The sequence below is a fragment of the Elephantulus edwardii genome, unplaced genomic scaffold, assembly GCF_000299155.1.
Source record: "Elephantulus edwardii isolate Elephantulus edwardi_28Jun2011 unplaced genomic scaffold, EleEdw1.0 scaffold00010, whole genome shotgun sequence".
In the NCBI taxonomy this organism is placed as follows: Eukaryota; Metazoa; Chordata; class Mammalia; order Macroscelidea; family Macroscelididae; genus Elephantulus; species Elephantulus edwardii.
This window is the reverse complement of record NW_006399760.1, coordinates 31,073,981-31,088,622: the sequence shown is the minus strand read 5'-3', so window position 1 is coordinate 31,088,622 and position 14,642 is coordinate 31,073,981. Positions and strand designations below refer to the sequence as shown.

The following is a 14,642-nucleotide window of genomic DNA, read 5'->3' as shown; positions in this document are numbered from 1 at the left end:
CAATAACAACTCTGTAATTTTAATTACAAAAATTTTTAATGATTCGGTAGGATCTGCTATGGAAAGAAGTCCATGGGAAGTTTGTCACAATATGAGTTGCCATGTTGATATCCATGATATCCATTTATATTACATAACATATATCTGACCTTCATTTTTTTTTTAATGCTGACCTATAGGTTATCTGTAGAAGAAATCACTAGGAACACTCAATATCAATAATCAGAACCAGGTCGGAATCTATACCGGGACCACCAGGAGGCTGTTGTACAAACAGAGCAGGGCAGCACTACTCTGTAAATTTTTAGCAAAATTAACTAAAAAAAAAAAAAAGAGTTGGAATCTTACATGGAGCCAAATTGTACCCTATTCTGTCCTGATGTTTTCTTGGGCTAGAGTTCCAAGTGGGTAAGACTGACTGCTAAGGCTTTCTCAAGAGAGATAAAGAAGACATGATTCTACAGTGATTAAAGTGCTGTGCTACAAACCAATAACTTGTAGCATGAATTCACCTGCAGCTCCACAGATAACAATGTGGCAATCTGCTTCCATAAAGATTTGAAGACTTGGAAAGATGTCTGGGAAGTTCTATTCTGCCCTTTTGGGTTCTCTGAGTTGGAATGAACTTGATAGGAATGGAGTTTATTCCAAGAAAGAACACTGTTCATTTTTCCATTTTTCTCCCAAGTAGCAGCTGGTTCATTTGAACTACAGACTTGTTGGTTAGTAGCACTAACAGACAATGCACCAATCTATCAGAGCTCCTTAGGAGGAAATCATTGGATTTAAAAGGATACACTGGAGTTTTTTAGAAATAAGCAGACTTGAAGTTAATCTACACACCATATAAATTACTCTAAATTTTCTTTTTAAAATTTGGTTATTTGGTAGAACGTTGCTTTTTTTGTGTGGTTTCCCCACCCCTAACCTCTCAGAGGTTCTGTCTCTAGGGTCTTACAAACATCCCATGAAATCTGCTGCGAAAACCACTTAAAATAAAGTTGTCCTGTTTACAAATTCTGATAAGCTGGAGGTTTTTTTCTTTAATAAATAAGAAACAAGGTCATTGTCTTCTACAAAATGGCTAAGGTTTTACTTAAACAAAAATCTGTTTGGAAATGTTAAGCTGGTTAGGCAGAACTAATATGCCTCAAGGTGGTCATTCTCTCTGGATTAAAGCTGTGGAACAATTGTGGCTCCTGTTACAAGGAAAATAACAAAGGGCCATTATGAAAAAGGACAAAAATCTCTGTTCCCAGAGGGGGGACTGACAAGCTGAAAGTCCCCCTCTACATGCCAACACAAAAGGCTGATTGCCTCAGATTGTTTGTTTATGCAAATCAAGAGGGTGCCATGAATTCAGCAAGTGGGATTGCTGAGCAACAAAAGAGATGATGATTGGCTGGATCCATGCTTGAGGGCTGGTGGCAAATCTGATCCTAATGCTTTTGCTTTAAACTCTTCCTGGACATCTTTAAGAAAAGAAGTTTGTTACTTTGTATTCAAGTGAAATTTTTTTCTCCTAATTTTTGTAGTAGGAGTTGTAATTACAGGACCTAAAGACAATATATTTTATCAAGCATCTTTACATTCCATTTCTCCAAAGCTCTTTCCATTATCAAACACCACTCTCCATCATGACAGATGTGGCGGCAGCATTCAGTGGGGCTGAGTGTAATGGGGATACACCACCTGAAAATGGCCAAGAACCCATTCCCCAAATCACTGAGGAAGCCATGAACGCTGATGACAGCCCACCATACCACAGAGCAGACCCCAGTCTTGAAGAAGTATTTATCGAGGAAAAGGAAGAGGAAAACGAAAAGTCACAAGGGAACAATCTACACAACTGGCCCATGGAAGAAGAGTTACAAAAAGGTAAAGCTTCTCTGTGCCCCTCCATTTACTTGTTGTGATTTGTTAACTCACTTGGGATTCTTTTCAGAGACTGTCAGAATAGAAATTACCTGGATACTTAAAAAAAAAGTTAAAAAGTAAATAAATAAAATAAAAAGAAGCTGTATATCTTACTGAGACTGCAAAGCACAGGAATAATGCCTTGCTCTGTTCAACCTACAATCATTGATTTGATAGCTCTGTGATATGAGACAACTTTCTTAACATCAAATAGCCTCAGTTTCTTCTTTTGGAGAAGACTGTGTAGTAATCCTGTCATTTGTAAAGTTGTTGAAAACATTACTTAAGATAATTAAGTTGACTGCATATGATGAATCTTAGTTACATTTTAACTGTTGTTAATAATGGTAGAACTTTATAATTATGATTATTATGAACTATCTCATTACTATTATTTGAACAAGAATTCAGGCTTCCAAATTCTTCCTTGAAATATACCTGAAGATGTCTGAGTTTTGACTCTATATTTTTTATAGATGTTAAAGGAGAGATTATTATTATACCTTTAAATAAATAGAGATAATGTAGAAATGAGTCAAAGCAATTTTCAGTCATCATAATAAAAATGAAAAAGTCTACTCATATCTAGAATTTGAATTAATAATTTTTTGCCCTCCAACTATTTAAGTACTTAAATATTAATGTCGTGGGTCTTTTCCCCCCAGAAAAGCCAGAAGAAAACCTCTTTATAGTTCATAAGGCGATCACAGATCTTTCTCTTCAAGAAACAATTGCTGATGAAATGGCATTCAGAGAAGGTAAAAGGAACTAAGTTTGTACATAGAAAGTGTTTGAGTGACTATGAATGACAGTTTTGCACTGGCTGTTATATGATTGTGGAGTTTCAAAAGCAATCCAGGCAATGTCTTCAAAAACTTCCAAGCTGCCCTAGGCAGATAAAAGAGTCATTACTTATCTGTGAGCTCCAGCTTAGAAAGCATTCCAGATGGTTCAAGACTGAGACAACATCCATTGCTAGAGCTGATTGGCATGCTTTGACCCAAGGCTCTGTCTCTCATTAAATTATTCAATAAATCAATACTTCCTTGTGATACAATTTCTCCAAATCTATGTCAGACACTTTATGAAACATAAATGTTTTAAAAATGGATTTATCAAAAAATCGACCATTATCATACAGTTTAAAGTAATCTTAAAGATTGATTAATTCATAAGAAATGCTATATCTCTGATGGAAGCCCCAAAAGGTTCCCTAATGCTTATCAAGGAAAGCTCCTAGGATGATAAAATTAATTTTTGTTGTTTCCTTTCAGAAAAAGGGAGAATAAAAAAGAACAATGATTTTTAAGTGAATATGTCAGTTTTTAAAGAAATTAAATATACTTAGAGTCATAAATTCTTTAGATATCTCTTTTAAGATGTCCTCTTCAGTTTCTCAATAAAGTGCAGGATAAAAATCTATTGATTAATCATTCATTTCTTATCTGGTAGTCATGAGTATCTGATCTCAGAATTGTCTTCAGGTTGTTAGAATATGTCCAATTTAATTTAGTTAATATCTCCATCTTTACAGACAAAATATTGGAGAGATTATTTTAATAGAAAGGTGTGCCAAGGAGGACATAGGTACAATTGGAAGTGTATTTGTAACCTTTGCAGGAATACTTCTCAGACAATGATCTTTGATCATTTTCACTGATCTAGTAGAAAGACCCTCGAGGAAGAATATAGTGAGCAAAGCATTGCTAAATGTTTACATTTTCAGAGACAATTTATAAGACTTATGGTTCCATTGAGTTGATTTTAACTCATATGAAAACCTGCAAGGCAAGGTAGAACTAACTCAAAAGGTTTCCTAGGATGTTTTGGGTTATTTTTGTTTGTGGATTTTGTTGGGTTGGGATTTGGGTTTTGGTTTTTTTGTGTGTGTGTTTGTGTGTGTGTTTGTTTATTTATGGGAGCAGATAACTAGGTCTTTTTACTTGTAGAGCTGCCGGTAGGTTCAAACTATAAACCTTTTGGTTAGAATGGACCATTTCACCATTACAACACAGAAATTTTGCCCTGTCATAAGGTTTATCCTCTTTTAAATTGCATAGCCTGGCTGGAGTTTGGAAATAACCAAAATAACTATTTTGCTCCAATTTTGTGTTTTCAGTGCATCAAGCTCTCACAGTTAGAGATTTCAGTATCTTATGTAATGCCTGTTACCAAGTTCTGATTGGGAAATGTATGCAACATTTGATCCACCATCTACAATAGTTTTCTAGAATACAGTATTATACTTTGACTAAATAGAGAATGAAAACTTTCTTTGTTTTCACTTTGAGTTTCACCAGGCAATTTTCCCCTGAATTAATTTTTTGTTAGATTAAGTGTATATTTTTGATGGACTATAGAAGCAAAGATTTTGTTGCCTTATTTTCACATGGCAAACAGCTTATAAAATCTTTAAAGAGAATAGTGGAAGATCAAAAAATAACAACATGCTAAAAATATTGATGAAAAAATATATTTTAAGTGGAAAGAACTATTTCATGCATGACAACCGCATGCTTGAGACATAAATATGAACAAAAATATCTGATTTTTAAGGGGAAAAGCAAAACAATTTTAAGATTACAACAAATATTCCAATAAACACGTATGCATAAGGTAATGAATATTGGGCACTGATTTCTTGGTAACATTTATACTTATTATATACATCATTATATTTGGTACAAGTAGTCAAGAGCTTATAGATATATAAAGTTTTTCTCTGAAATTTACAGTCTAATTCTCAGAGTTGGGTAAATGGAAAGTGAAAAGAAACCAAAACCCCTAGAATAAAAATAATGATCGTCTTTCACTGAGAGTAGAAATTTATGAGGTGAAGACAAATAGGAACATCTTATGATGTCAAAAGGGAACATCAAACCCTGGCCTAATGGAGAATATTGTTGTTGTTGTTGCTATGTGCCGTTGAGTCGCTTGCGACTCATAGCGACCCTATGTACAACAGCCCTAAACTCTGCTCTGTCCTGTGCCAATCACACTGTCTCTGACACTCCCATCGCGATTATCCCAGTCACTGAATCAATCCACCTCATAGAGGGCCTTCTCCTCCTGCACTGTGCCTCCACCCTCCCAAGCATGATGTCCCTCTCCAAGGACTGGTTCCTCCTTACAACATGTCCAAAGTATGTTAGACAGAGCCTCAGAATCCTTGCCTCCAAGGAGCCACCCAGTTTAACCCTTTCCAGGATGAATCTGTTTGTTTTCCTAGCAGTCCATGGTTCCCTCAATACTCTTCTCCAACACCACAGCTCAAAGGCATCAATTCTCTTTCTATCCTCCCTAATCATTGTACAGCTCTCTGATGCATAACAAGTGATTGCAAAGACCATGGCCTGTATCAGACGCACCTTAGTCTCTAGAGAAACACCATTGCTCTTCAGTACTTTGGAGAGGTCCCTAACAGCAGACTTTCCCATCACAATATGTTTTTTTATTTCCTGGCTACTGGTGCCAAGAGTGTTGACCGTGGAGCCGAGCAAACTGAAGCTGTAAACGAACAATCTCAATTTCTTCACCATCCATCTTGATGCTGCCAATTGGTCTAGTGGTGAGAATCTTTGTCTTCTTGACATTGAGTCTCAATTCATATTGAAGGTTGCAGTCCCTGACCCTCTGCAGCAAGTGCTTCAGGTCCTCTCCAGTTTCAGCAAGCAGCGTTGTATCATCTGCATAACGCAGATTGTTGCTAGATCTTCCACCAATCTTGACCCCACATTTCTCCTCATAGAGCCCAGCCTCCCAGATAATCTGTTCTGCACATGGGTTGAAAAGGTATGGAAACAGGACACATCCCTTGTGTATGCCCTTCTCAATTTTGAACCATGCAGCGTTTCCTTGCTCTGTTCTGACAACTGCCTCTTGGTCTAAGTATAGGTTTCTCATTAGCACAATCAAGTGTTCTGGGATTCCCATTCTTCTCAGAAGGAAGCAGAAGGAAGAATTCAAGATACTAAAGAGTTAAATAGGAGATTTCAAAAGGCAGCATGGGATGACAAAGTAAAGTATTACAATGAAATGTCCAAGGAGTTTGAGTCAGAAAATCAAAAGGGCCGAACTCGCTCAGCATTTCTTAAGCTCAAGGAACTGAAGAACAAATTCAAACCTTGAGTTGCTATAATCAAGGATGCTTTAAGCAAGAATATTAAATGACCCAGGAATTATTAAAAGAAGATAGAAAGAATATACTGAGTCACTGTATCAAAAGGAATTGGCAGACACAGAAGAATTTCTTAAAACATGAGCAAGAGCTTATGGTGATGAAGAAGGAAGTTCAGGCTGCTTTAAAGGAAATGCCAAAAAATAAAGCCCCGGGAATAGATGGTATACCAATTGACATATTTCAGTTAACAGATGCTGCCCTGGACATGCTCACCAAGTTGTGGCAAGAAATCTGAAGAACAACCACTTGTCCAACTGACTGGAAGAGGTCCATAATTGTTCCCATCCCAAAGAAGGGTGACCCTACAGAGTGTGGAAACTATAGAATAATATCATTGATTTCACATGCAAGCAAGATCGTACTGAAGGTTATCCAAAAATGACTGGAACAGCACATCAGCAGAGAACTGCCAGAAGTTCAGGCTGGGTTTAGAAGGGGTCGTGGTACTAGGGATATTGTAGCTGATGTTAGATGGATCTTAGCTGAAAGCAGGGAATACTGGAGGAATGTCCATCTGTGTTTCATTGATTATGAAAAGGCGTTGGACTGTGTGGATCATAACAAACTGTGGCTGACTCTGAGAAGAGTGGGAATCCCAGAACAGTTGATTGTGCTAATGAGAATGGGGAATATATCACAGAAAATATTTTGAGTCATATTTTCTATGGAATGAAGTTTATCACAAAGATTCTTTTTTAGGCTTGAAAACTCAGAAAATAACTTCTACTCCCATACAATTGATTGTATTTAACTTGCTTAATCCATGTTGTTGAGATGATACTGGATCCAATTGTCTAAGAAATTAAAATTGCTGTAATTTAAGCCTTTTAGAATCATTACATCATGCCAAACAACTTGAATCAAGTAGTTGCATGGGGAATATGTCTAAAATAACAGGCTAATCAATCTATCAATATGCAAAAATATTGAGGAAAAATTTAAACTCAATCATTTCATGCATGAGAACCTTAAGTTTAAGCAATGAATGGGAACTAGAAGATCAGATTCTTTTGCTTCTTAAGGGAAAAAAGGAAATAAATCTTAAGATTACAGTAACTATTTAAATATATACTTATTTACAATATTAAGATGCAGATTTTCAGTCTTCACTCTGGAAACAAGTGGAGAAGCTTAGACCATACTGTGTATGCACAGGTGAGCCCAAGTCATGGTTCCTGGATATTTGTCATCCTCTGCTCCTCCTCTACTTCTGGTTCTTGAGGCTGTCTCTAAGAAGCTTGGTGTGATACCCTGAATGTGACTAGGCTTGAGCAGTCAGTCATAGATGTTACTATTGGAACAAAGCCTTTGTTCATTCCCTGAAGCACTTTTCTGATTTTACTTGAGAAGTGTGTGGAAACAGGTATCTGTATGTGCGTGTGTATGTATGCAAATGGTTTCCAGGTTATCTGTTACTAGGAAACAGATATCTGCATGTGTGATGTGAATGTGTATGTGGGCATATATGGATATCTAAGGCATGTTGGTTTTGTTGTTGTGTACTATCCAGTCAGAACTGATTCATAGCTGATCCACCAGCCAATTTTCAGAAGTAGTACATCTCAAGGCAGGAGAGTGTCTATATTTCTCCAACAGACCAAGGGGTGGATTCAAATCACATGCCTTGGGATTGCAATGCAGCTTTTTACCACTAGCCCCGAGTTCCCTTTGTAAGACATTATTGTTGCTGCGTACTGTTGAGTCATAGCTAACCCTCCAGAAAGTTTTCAGAAGCAGTTAATCACAACGGGAGGAGACTGCCCATCCTTCTCCCAAAGAGCAGCTGGTGACCTCAAACTGCATGCTTTCTTCTTGCCACTAGGTCACCAGAGCATAGATGCAAATATTTTACTATACATATTGAATTGTGATAAGGTAGACATATTTTAAAGTTGGCTCACTAAATACTGCTGTTATTGTATGCTGTCAAGTTGGTACTGAATCACAACTGACCCTTCAGCAGGGTTTTCAGAAGTTGCCCATCTTTCTCCCTTGGGGACACTGGTGAATTCAAGCGAGGTACATTTAGGTTGGCAGCACAATTCCTTATCCATTAGCCACCAGAGCTCCTTAAGCAATCATTACTACCACTAAATATACATACTTGTCCCCAAACTAAAGAGTTCTACAATCAAATGAAGTTGAGTTGTCTATGCTCTTGGAGAGTTCCAGAATTCATTATCATTTAAAAGTCCTAGATAAATACTCAATAAGCTTATTTAACTGGTTTTGGTGCAGTATTTCCTAAACTATTTAACTATTAAGCCACTTTATTGTATAAAAAATACCAGTAATCCCCAAGGTAATAATATCCCATAAAATACATGGTGGGTAATATTTGTTTGGAGAAAAAAAAAACAACCCAGACAAATACTTGGGTGATAAGAGGTGGGCATTGAGAAACCTGTACACATCTCACTCCTAATTAATTGCTTTTGTTTTAGGGTATCAATTGCAGAAGAGCCCTCTGAATAACAATAACCAAGAAGTAATTGGACAGAAAGAAAGGATTTGTGAAAACCCTCTAGAAGAAGGAGAAGAGGGAGCTAGGGAGAGCCAAGCCCACCAGGCAACTGAAATTGAATGGTTGGGATTTCAGAAATCTAGCCCAGTGGATGTGTCACATCCAACCCACAATGAGGAGCAAGAAGGTTGGGATGAAGAAATTAATAATGATGGCAATGATGATTGTCATGATGATGAGGATGAAGTGCGAGTTATAGAGTTTAAGAAAAAGAGTCAAGAAGTGTTGGAATTGAAAGATGAAGGCGAAGCAAGCGAGGACTCCCCCTTGAGCAGCCCCAGTTCCCAACCCGTGACACCAGATGAGCATCCAGCCTTGGGGAAGAAGAATGACATCTCCAGAAATGCTTACTCAAGATACAATACAATATCCTACCGGAAAATCAGGAAGGGGAACACCAAGCAAAGAATTGACGAGTTCGAGTCCATGATGCATTTATAAACTAACTGGAACTGAAACATTCTCAGGCTTGCTGAAGCAACAGCTAGTGCTCGTTCCTTGAGATGCATCTTCAGATGCTGGGCTTGAATCATTCCCTCCAGAGATGTGGATGCTTACTCTCTGTTTTGCTGTAGAAGAATGCAGAACTAATCCTAGGCCAAATTAAGTCTGGTAGCCTTAAATCAAACAGCACTGAATTCTTTCAAAACCTCACTAACAGCATTTTGTAATAAACACCAAAATAGCTGGGTCTACTGGGGAATCTGCCATGACTTTGCTTTAAAAGTGGCAATGTTCGGCAATACAGTCATCAGATGAATGAGATGACTGCTAGAAATGGTCTCTATCTTTTTTCCCCTGCCCCCTTCAGTCCTATATATCAAAGGAGATGGAAAGTCTGCTATTAAAGTTCTCTTTCTTTTAAACACGGTTTATATATTCTGGCAATAAATTTTCCAGAGAGCTTTGTCTTTCTAGTTATTGTAAAAAAAGATCGATTTTAAGTGGTTTTCCTTGGCATTTACAAAATGAAAATTCTGTAGGTCTTCTACCTAGGCGTTACCATTCACTGATTTTTCTCATAGGGTGGGCTGGGCAATTGCTACCAAGGAGGGTTCTGCGAGCTAAATGTTAGCTTTATATCTCAAATTGAATTAAGGCCATTGTGAGACTGATACAAAGGAGGGGCTGGAGAATGGATGGGCAATAGACTAAAGAGTTATATTCAATAGTTTCATCTCTGTGACTGAAAAGAAAATCCTGTCTACAACATTTAAAGTCATTAAATGACACTCTTATCACACTTTTAAGAAAATACCCCTCTCTATTACCATACTTTCCCTTATTAACAGTTTCTCAGAATAATTTTCTTCCCTTGGAAACCTGAGACAACTCCAGTCATAACTGTACTAGTTACCATGAAAGTGGCAATAATTATCTTAGAATACTTGCAAAGTATAAGGATGTATTTTTAGTGACAAAGCTCTGATAGTTGTTGGCAATATATAATTTACTGGACTTCGGCCCAATGTTTAAAAATGAGTTTGCAGAGCTTCACTTAAACAGTATGTCAAATAATGTATATTTATGAAAACGACGAGTATATTTATGTTCGTCTTAGATAGTTTGTCCCACAGTTTTTCATTTCATACTTCCATATATATATTACCCTTGCATTTTTGTTACCATATTTAAAGATTTTTTTTTACCCTGCAAATAAAAAGACAATTCTTTATTGTCTGAATGTAATGCAGTCATTGTACTATTCAGCCATTTGTTTATTTCTTTTTCATTTTGTGTAAAACCCCAGGCTAGCCTTTCTTAGATTATTGCTTATTTATGTGTAACAATCCCACACATTCTAATGGTGGTTTCTTTTCGTTCTTCCTGGTCATATAATATATTTCCACAGTATCAGGTACTATTAGTTTATTCAAGAGTCAGTGGTGCATTCACAGTTGAAATCTCTCAAAGAATTTACAAAAAGATCATGCTTAACAGTTCATTGCAGAACCTACTGATCTCATTCTTCACAATACAAGTTTTCAGAATATAGACAAGGCCTCTTTGATAAAGACAAGTGTAAGACAGATGTACCAAAACAATTTCCTTCCAGATTAATTTAAAACTTTCCACTTGGACACAGTTTCCTTCTTTTGATTACTAATCATCTTTGCAATTTCCCACTTCAAATCACAGTATGTAATTGCATCCTATTATTAACCTACCACCAATACTATATATATGCATTTTGAGTTATTCCAACAAAGGCAATGTGTTCAAGAGAACTTCAGTGAATTGGGAAGTAAATCTATGACCATATATCACGGCAAACCTTCAAGTTGGTATGGGGTTCCAACACATAATGACTCTGGCCTTTATGTTGATGTGCTCTTATCAAAGTTTGACTAGTCGAAAACATTTTGTCAAAGAAGATAATTTTTGGATATGTTTAACTAGTGAATGTTTAACGCTCATGGATGAAACAATGTAGTAAAAGATTACTGAAACTGCTCTTTGTCATTGGTGCCCATTGTCTTCTAATATCATTTTACACCAAAGCCATAGAGTTAAGTGATCTTAAGTAATACAATGGTGATGCGTAACTGTCAGATTCCGGTTTGTACCTAGCAAAGACAAGGGGCTGGTTCAAATTACTTGGGGACACCTAATATATTTGAAAATCATGTGAGAGATTATGAAGAATGTAAATTGGTGATTCAGGTTTACCTGAGGTTTTATAATTGAAGGTTTGTGGGTAGTATGAAGTACTCCAATACCTGATGAGAACTGACTCATTATGCGAATTATGTAACTTTTTGCTTTGCTTAGTTTCTGCATGAAATAGAATTAATAACAGCTCTGTCTGTCAGTATACATTTACTCTTTGTATAACACTACATTTAGCACAGAATATATATGTATGTGTGTCTATACATATACATGTTTATGTATATAATTGTTAACATTTTAAATAAAGAGATACTGTGTACAGCTTGTGATCAGAGTTTGTGGTTTGCAGACTTCATTTCTTTGGTTTTCTTTTGAAATTTAGAATTCTTTTATATCAGCAGCTACTAAGACTACCAATGAATGTTTTTTCAGAAACCAAGAGAACATCACATTTTAATTCATTTGTTCTATTTATTTTTAAAAATTCTTAAAATTATGAAATTGTATAAAGACTTCCTAGTAAATAGACAATGTTTATTAAAATATCTATAGTTTTAATAGAAACTGAGATAATATTTTGGATTTACAATACCTTGAAACATTTCATCTTCGTATTCATTGAGGTAATACATATAAGCAATGGTGAATTTTTTGCCTATTTATATAACTCCTGGTGAGTACTTTTGGCACAATTTAAAACATAGAATAGACATTAAAGCTTTGCAAAGTGTTAGGAAAAGCATTTAAATTATATAATAATGGAAAATTATGGGAAAGGCTGAAATATCAAGGTATCATAAAGAAGAAAGTTGTTTGACCATAGGAGAAACACATATACTTAATTAAAAGCTTGATCTTTATTGCTCTATAAAAAGGGCTCTATAAAGTTATGTCAAAAGTTATAGCAAACATTTGCAACATTAAAATGTCAGATGGTAACACAGCATAATAAATATGAATGGAAAAAAAACATATATACAGCTCCTGAAGGACATGAAGTGATCAGGCCTTAGAATCAAAACAAAAGTAATGACATGGCACGAGCAAGTGGCAGAAATCTCTCCCAGGTGCACCAACTACAAAGCCAAAGGACAGTATTTCACAACATCCTGGTAGTTCTGGAGAAATTTTGGTAATAAGTTTAAAAACTAATCCGTATTTTTTTCTCAGAAATTTAAAATGGCATATTTGATTTCTTTTTTTTAAGAAATAACTTTAGTTATTCAGAGGCAGAGAAATGCTCAAGTAACCCCAGATTGTTTTATATTTCATAGTTTTCATCTAGTTATCCTACCAAAAAATGTTTACCTGGGAACCAACAAAAAGATTGACTAATTTGACATTTTAAAACTTACTACTAACATATATAGATTAGAAAAATTGGGGTAATTGTTCGAAGAAGAATTAAGAATTATACCTTTTAAATTTGGAAAAGAATTTCAGAGGAAACTGAAGTTTAGCCCTCCAGAGATACTTCCAGAAGTTCAGATATATGCAGGTAGATATGCACTTAAAAGAGAGTTGAACATATTTTTAAAACTTTAATTTTCTTTGAATTTTAAGGAGAAGCCCTTAGTTTGTCTTTCTCCCAATCTAACCCAACAAATAAAGAAATTATGAATTTATAAAGACTGGTATGTTCTTAAATTATCAGGTAATAAGGGAGCTCTGGTGGCCTAGTGGCAAGACACTGCACTGCAATCCCAAAGGTACGCAGTTCAAATCCACCAGATGCTCTGCTGGAGAAGGAGGGGGCAATCTCCTCCTGTACCAGTCAGATCTGATTTGATGGTACATGTAAAAATAATACAACAAAAATAAAAAATTAAAAAATTATCAGGTAAAAAATTAATCTATTTGTGATACTTAAAAACTTAGTTTTAACATCTAATAGCCTTTATTTTTATCAATATTTATGACAGATACCCTGGCAAATATCTATCATCCAAAAATAATTTAGAAAACTTTATTTCAAAAGTCACTTCTCTCTTTCATTGACATTAAGTCAGTTCTGACTTACATCTGACTCACTATTGGGTTTCAAAGATGTGAATTACATCAGAGGAGATTGCCATTTTTCTCCCGTGGAGTACCTGATGAATTCAAACCAACAGAGAAATGTAGCCCTTGTGTTAGGAACACAACTCTATGGACCACACCACTAGAGCTCCCTAGAGATTACTTAATTGATGGCAAATGCCATCCTTAGAATCTCAGCATGTTAAAAGTTGCTTTATTCGCTGAAAATGAGAAATTTTAGTTATATTTTGTTGTGAGCTTGTAAAGTAAGTACTTATATGAATTATAATTTCTTACATAGAAACGGTAGTTATTAGTTGACCCATTAGTCTGGAACCAAAGACCCTAAACGTACTTACTGGGATAGTATTTTTCTTTATTACTCTTAGAGACAGACATCAACACTAGTTGCTTCATCAGGGTTATATAATGTTTTGCATAGCTCATTCACATTTATTCAAGGAGTGATTATTTGCTACAGATAAATAATTTTTGGTACAAAGAACCATTTAAGTTGCCCTTTTCAATTTCAAGCTATTTTGGTTTATAGTGATAATTGAGTAACCTATGCAAAAGTTTTGCAAAAGAATTCAATGGTGACAATGTACTCAATGAAGCAGAGTTAAAAGTCATAACTTGTGGTCTAAGTTGTTGTTGTTGTTGTTAGGTGCCCCTGAGTCAACTATGACCCATAGCAACTCAATGAACAACAGATTGGAAACTTATCCTATCGTTTGCCCTCCTAATGTTCTTAGAAATGTTTTAACTCATTGTTACAGTCACTGCGTCAGTCCATCTTGCTAGGGATTGTCCTCTCTTTCTCTGAACCCTCTAACTTTTCCAGCATGAGGTATTTTTTTCCACAAGGACTGGCCCCTCCTTACAACATGCACAAAGTATGTGAGAATTGAAGTTTCACTTCAATTTAAAGTGCTCTTTAAATTTTCATCTTCCATTCCTGTTCAAACTGAACAACTTGTTAGCTGTGCTTTTGTGTACCAAGAAAGAGTTGATATTAATTTACAGAGAAGTAATCTCCCACATGTCCGCATGTCCCTCTCATATTTCTTCTAAGAGACAGACGATAGTATTCATTAGGCTGTGAAATCAAGAAGAGAGATCATGGCAAAACACCAGGAAGTAGCTACCCTCAACTTACATATGAATTGTTGACTAGAGAGGCCAACTATCTATTTCCTGTCTATGTATCATCAAAGGCAGACTAGAGATCATGATTTCAACTCATCTCATTTTTTTGGCCATAAATAATCTAAAATAAAAGGAAGATTGCCCTTTTTTTCTCCCGCAGAACAGCTGATGGACTCAAAGCACATGCTAACATGCTAGCAGGATTGCAGTACAGCTTCTTGCCACAAGGCCACCAGTGCT

At 35.9% G+C, this 14,642-nt stretch overlaps 1 protein-coding gene across 1 annotated transcript; it reads left to right on the top strand.

Annotated features, from left to right (window-relative positions):
* Window positions 1-1,637: 1,637 nt before the first annotated feature.
* ERMN (ermin, ERM-like protein) lies at window positions 1,638-9,062 on the top strand. Its single transcript, XM_006880788.1, has 3 exons — window positions 1,638-1,878; window positions 2,583-2,675; window positions 8,542-9,062. The coding sequence occupies exons 1-3, from the start codon at window positions 1,638-1,640 to the stop codon at window positions 9,060-9,062; spliced, it is 855 nt and encodes a 284-aa protein (XP_006880850.1).
* Window positions 9,063-14,642: the final 5,580 nt, after the last annotated feature.

What these genes read in the sequence shown, in the direction of transcription:
- ERMN (XM_006880788.1), top strand. Translation starts at nt 1,638, where the DNA reads ATGACAGATGTGGCGGCAGCATTCAGTGGGGCTGAGTGTAATGGGGAT. An exon ending in GGAAGAAGAGTTACAAAAAG is followed by an intron (nt 1,879 to 2,582) that starts GTAAAGCTTCTC and finishes TTTTCCCCCCAG; the next exon opens with AAAAGCCAGAAGAAAACCTC. An exon ending in TGAAATGGCATTCAGAGAAG is followed by an intron (nt 2,676 to 8,541) that starts GTAAAAGGAACT and finishes CTTTTGTTTTAG; the next exon opens with GGTATCAATTGCAGAAGAGC.